Here is a 6,000-nt window from a genome sequence, read left to right on the forward strand (position 1 = left end):
GATTAAATCACCACTAACCTCAACCTTCTGGGTGTAGTCTGTGATTACATCACCACTAACCTCAACCTTCTGGATGTAGTCTGGGATTAAATCACCACTAACCTCAACCTTCTGGATGTAGTCTGGGATTACATCACCACTAACCTCAACCTTCTGGATGTAGTCTGGGATTACATCACCACTAGCCTCAACCTTCTGGATGTCATTACATGTTGCAGTGAGGACTGCCGTTTGATAAAGGTTCATTTTAACTACTCTTCTAAAGCCATTTCTCTCAGTCTCTTTAATCACTCCCCATTCCTCTCAGTCTCTTTAATCACTCCCCACTCTCTCAGTCTCTTTAATCACTCCCCATTCCTCTCAGTCTCTTTAATCACTCCCCATTCCTCTCAGTCTCTTTAATCACTCCCCATTCCTCTCAGTCTCTTTAATCACTCCCCATTCCTCTCAGTCTCTTTAATCACTCCCCATTCCTCTCAGTCTCTTTAATCACTCCCCATTTCTCTCAGTCTCTTTTCTCACCCCCCATTTCTCACTCCACATTCTCTCAGTCTCTTTAATCACTCCCCATTCTCTCAGTCTCTTTTCTCACTCCACATTCTCTCAGTCTCTTTAATCACTCCCCACTCTCTCAGTCTCTTTTCTCACTCCCCACTTCTCTCAGTCTCTTTTCTCACTCCCCACTTCTCTCAGTCTCTTTAATCACTCCCCATTCCTCTCAGTCTCTTTAATCACTCCCCATTCCTCTCAGTCTCTTTAATCACTCCCCATTCCTCTCAGTCTCTTTAATCACTCCCCATTTCTCTCAGCCTCTTTTCTCACCCCCCATTTCTCACTCTTTTCTCAGTCTCTTTAATCACTCCCCACTCTTTTCTCAGTCTCTTTAATCACTCCCCACTCTCTCAGTCTCTTTAATCACTCCCCACTCTCTGTCTCTTTAATCACTCCCCACTCTCGCAGTCTCTTTAATCACTCCCCACTCTCTCAGTCTCTTTAATCACTCCCCACTCTCTCAGTCTCTTTAATCACTCCCCACTCTCTCAGTCTCTTTAATCACTCCCCACTCTCTCAGTCTCTTTAATCACTCCCCACTCTCTCAGTCTCTTTAATCACTCCCCACTCTCTCAGTCTCTTTAATCACTCCCCACTCTCTCAGTCTCTTTAATCACTCCCCACTCTCTCAGTCTCTTTAATCACTCCCCACTCTCTCAGTCTCTTTAATCACTCCCCACTCTCTCAGTCTCTTTAATCACTCCCCATTCTCTCAGTCTCTTTAATCACTCCCCACTCTCTCAGTCTCTTTAATCACTCCCCACTCTCTCAGTCTCTTTAATCACTCCCCACTCTCTCAGTCTCTTTAATCACTCCCCACTCTCTCAGTCTCTTTAATCACTCCCCACTCTCTCAGTCTCTTTAATCACTCCCACTCTCTCAGTCTCTTTAATCACTCCCCACTCTCTCAGTCTCTTTAATCACTCCCCACTCTCTCAGTCTCTTTAATCACTCCCCACTCTCTCAGTCTCTTTAATCACTCCCCACTCTCTCAGTCTCTTTAATCACTCCCCACTCTCTCAGTCTCTTTAATCACTCCCCACTCTCTCAGTCTCTTTAATCACTCCCACTCTCTCAGTCTCTTTAATCACTCCCCACTCTCTCAGTCTCTTTAATCACTCCCCACTCTCTCAGTCTCTTTAATCACTCCCCACTCTCTCAGTCTCTTTAATCACTCCCCACTCTCTCAGTCTCTTTAATCACTCCCCACTCTCTCAGTCTCTTTAATCACTCCCCACTCTCTCAGTCTCTTTAATCACTCCCCATTCTCTCAGTCTCTTTAATCACTCCCCACTCTCTCAGTCTCTTTAATCACTCCCCATTTCTCAGTCTCTTTAATCACTCCCCACTCTCTCAGTCTCTTTAATCACTCCCCATTCTCTCAGTCTCTTTAATCACTCCCCACTCTCTCAGTCTCTTTAATCACTCCCCATTTCTCAGCGGCTCTTTAAAGTTTTTGCTGCATTGGCCAAATTCAAAACGCAACTGTGCAAAACAACGATCTTACTAGAGCCCGTTGAAGCCCCTCGGGGCCGTCAGAACACACAGAGCCAGTTTTAAACGCTCTGAGCGCCACATAGAGAGAGAGAGAGACAAGCCGGTTTCTCCTCCCAGTCATATTACAGAGCACAGAGAGAAGGAGAGACTGTTCCGTAAACACGTAACGCCAGTTTCAACGCCAATAATATTCCTTTGATACACTGCTCGCTTGAGGGTTGCATTAAATTAGCTACTTAGACTGACACAACACAAGAGTTGACCTGAAAAAAAATATACTGAAATACACTGTTATATCAAGGTGGTTGGTGAAACCACGACTATAGGACATAAAGACAAAGTGGAAGACAGTGAGGGACTGGGGATTAGTGTGGGCAGCAAGGCCATAGCACCTCTATTGGTAAAGTAATGACTACCAGCAGTATATCTATATACTACTACACTGGTAAAGTAATGACTACCAGCAGTATATCTATATACTACTACACTGGTAAAGTAATGACTTCCAGCAGTATATCTATATACTACTACTACACTGGTAAAGTAATGACTACCAGCAGTATATCTATATACTACTACTACACTGGTAAAGTAATGACTACCAGCAGTATATCTATATACTACTACTACTACACTGGTAAAGTAATGACTACCAGCAGTATATCTATATACTACTACTACTACACTGGTAAAGTAATGACTACCAGCAGTATATCTATATACTACTACTACTACACTGGTAAAGTAATGACTACCAGCAGTATATCTATATACTACTACTACACTGGTAAAGTAATGACTACCAGCAGTATATCTATATACTACTACTACACTGGTAAAGTAATGACTACCAGCAGTATAGCTATATACTACTACTACACTGGTAAAGTAATGACTACCAGAAGTATATCTATATACTACTACACTGGTAAAGTAATGACTACCAGCAGTATATCTATACACTACTACACTGATCCCAGATCTGTTTGGGCTGTATAGCCAACCCCTGGAGATCTGGGATACCAGTTCCTAAAACAGGTCTGTGACCAGGCTAGCTAATTACCACCAGAGGCGTGTCTTCACGTTCCCTCCCTCAGTCGTAAAACACTGACAACAGGTGCAGCAGTAAACACCTGCCAACCTGCCAAACCCACAGAGGCTCTGATCTCCCACAAACATGGCAGCCGTACATGTAGGCTCTTGTAAACTAGGCCTGGTCACTGCAACACACACACACACACACACACACACACACACACACACACACACACACACACACACACACACACACACACACACACACACACACACACACACACACACACACACACACACACACACACACACACACACACACACACACGAGGACAGACAAACTGTGTGTCATACCAGAGACTGCAGGGCCCCGTCCAGGATTACAGTACCTCCCATGGTCTGGTCACTGGCCTGAGAGATGGTGGTCAGACTCCAGTCCAGGAAGTCTCCTAGTCGCTTCAGCTTCACATCAGGACGTGTTACAAACCTGCACAGACAGACAGTTAGATGACAACAGGCTAGGACCCCTCAGTAAACTGTAAACAGAGACAGTTAGATGACAACAGGCTAGGACCACTCAGTAAACTGTAAACACAGACAGTTAGATGACAACAGGCTAGGACCCCTCAGTAAACTGTAAACAGAGACAGTTAGATGACAACAGGCTAGGACCCCTCAGTAAACTGTAAACAGAGACAGTTAGATGACAACAGGCTAGGACCCCTCAGTAAACTGTAAACAGAGACAGTTAGATGACAACAGGCTAGGACCCCTCAGTAAACTGTAAACACAGTTAGATGACAACAGGCTAGGACCCCTCAGTAAACTGTAAACACAGTTAGATGACAACAGGCTAGGACCCCTCAGTAAACTGTAAACACAGACAGTTAGATGACAACAGGCTAGGACCCCTCAGTAAACTGTAAACACAGACAGATGACAACACACTAAGACCACTCAGTAAGCTCTGTGTGTGTGTGTGTGGTGCCTCGGTATGAACCTATTCATCTTCAAGTACAAGAACGCCCTCTTCTGGGTAAAACATGAAACGCATCACAAATGTTGTTGCCTTTAAAAAAAAAATAAAGTTGAATACTTACTTTGATACCAACACAGATGCAGCATCCCTGGACTTATCAGTGACCATCAGGTAAGACTGGAAACAACAACAGACCAGGGGTTAGTTACACACTTAATACATCATACAGGGTCTGGACATAACAACAGACCAGGGGTTAGTTACACACTCAATACATCATACAGGGTCTGGACATAACAGACCAGGGGTTAGTTACACACTCAATACATCATACAGGGTCTGGACATAACAACAGACCAGGGGTTAGTTACACACTCAATACATCATACAGGGTCTGGACATAACAACAGACCAGGGGTTAGTTACACACTCAATACATCATACAGGGTCTGGACATAACAGACCAGGGGTTAGTTAAACACTCAATACATCATACAGGGTCTGGTTACACACTCAATACATCATACAGGGACTGGAAACAACAGACCAGGGGTTAGTTACACACTCAATACATCATACAGGGACTGGAAACAACAGACCAGGGGTTAGTTACACACTCAATACATCATACAGGGACTGGACATAACAGACCAGGGGTTAGTTACACACTCAATACATCATACAGGGACTGGACATAACAACAGACCAGGGGTTAGTTACACACTCAATACATCATACAGGGACTGGACATAACAACAGACCAGGGGTTAGTTACACACTCAATACATCATACAGGGACTGGACATAACAGACCAGGGGTTAGTTACACACTCAATACATCATACAGGGACTGGAAACAACAGACCAGGGGTTAGTTACACACTCAATACATCATACAGGGTCTGGACATAACAGACCAGGGGTTAGTTACACACTCAATACATCATACAGGGACTGGACATAACAGACCAGGGGATAGTTACACACTCAATACATCATACAGGGTCTGGACATAACAGACCAGGGGTTAGTTACACACTCAATACATCATACAGGGACTGGACATAACAGACCAGGGGTTAGTTACACACTCAATACAGGGACTGGATCTGGAAGGACACCACAGAACACTGACCAAGGCAGGAGAGTCTGGAATTAGTTACCTTGGCGACAGCCAGGATGCGGTCCATGATTGGCTCTCTTGTCTGGCTGGGGTCAGAGTTCAGGTGACCGTCAAGACGGGAGAGGTCAAAGGGTATCAGACAGGTCATGGACAGCCACAGCAGCAACATGTAGCGGGTCTCCCAGGTCTAACACAAGGGGCAGAAAGAGAGGGTTAGGGTTAGAGGTCAAAGGGTATCAGACAGGTCATAGACAGCCACAGCAGCAGCATGTAGAGAGTCTCCCAGGTCTAACACAAGGGGCAGAAAGAGAGGGTTAGGGTTAGCGGTCAAAGGGTATCAGACAGGTCATGGACAGCCACAGCAGCATCATGTAGCGGGTCTCCCAGGTCTGACAGGAAGGGGCAGAAAGAGAGGGTTAGGGTTAGAGGTCAAAGGGTATCAGACAGGTCATAGACAGCCACAGCAGGAGCATGTAGAGAGTCTCCCAGGTCTGACAGGAAGGGGCAGAAAGAGAGGGTTAGGGTTAGAGGTCAAAGGGTATCAGACAGGTCTGACAGGAAGGGGCAGAAAGAGAGGGTTAGGGTTAGAGGTCAAAGGGTATCAGACAGGAAGGAGAGAAGGATTTGAATTAAATGTATTGAATTGTGAGAGTAGGCAACAACACATCTGCCACACTGACCCTCAACACAGGGGCCCCCAGGGGTGCATACTTCTATACCTCCTGTACTCCTTGTTCACCCACGACTGCACGGCCACGCACGGCCACGCACGGCCACGCACGGCCACGCACGGCCACGCACGGCCACGCACGGC

The 6,000-nt window shown here is 45.6% G+C and overlaps 1 protein-coding gene across 1 annotated transcript in view; it reads right to left on the reverse strand.

The window, feature by feature from the left end:
* Positions 1-5,373, reverse strand: part of LOC124024957 (tubulin-specific chaperone D-like) — a gene marked incomplete at both ends in the record, with an annotated part of 92,178 nt that extends 86,805 nt beyond the window's left edge. Inside the window, 3 exons of the mRNA XM_046338666.1 lie at positions 3,439-3,571; positions 4,185-4,240; positions 5,227-5,373. Coding sequence (XP_046194622.1) covers positions 3,439-3,571; positions 4,185-4,240; positions 5,227-5,373 — 336 coding nt within the window. The remainder of the gene's footprint in view (positions 1-3,438; positions 3,572-4,184; positions 4,241-5,226) is intronic.
* Positions 5,374-6,000: the final 627 nt, after the last annotated feature.

This window comes from Oncorhynchus gorbuscha, unplaced genomic scaffold (genome assembly GCF_021184085.1).
Source record: "Oncorhynchus gorbuscha isolate QuinsamMale2020 ecotype Even-year unplaced genomic scaffold, OgorEven_v1.0 Un_scaffold_2095, whole genome shotgun sequence".
Classification (NCBI taxonomy): Eukaryota; Metazoa; Chordata; class Actinopteri; order Salmoniformes; family Salmonidae; genus Oncorhynchus; species Oncorhynchus gorbuscha.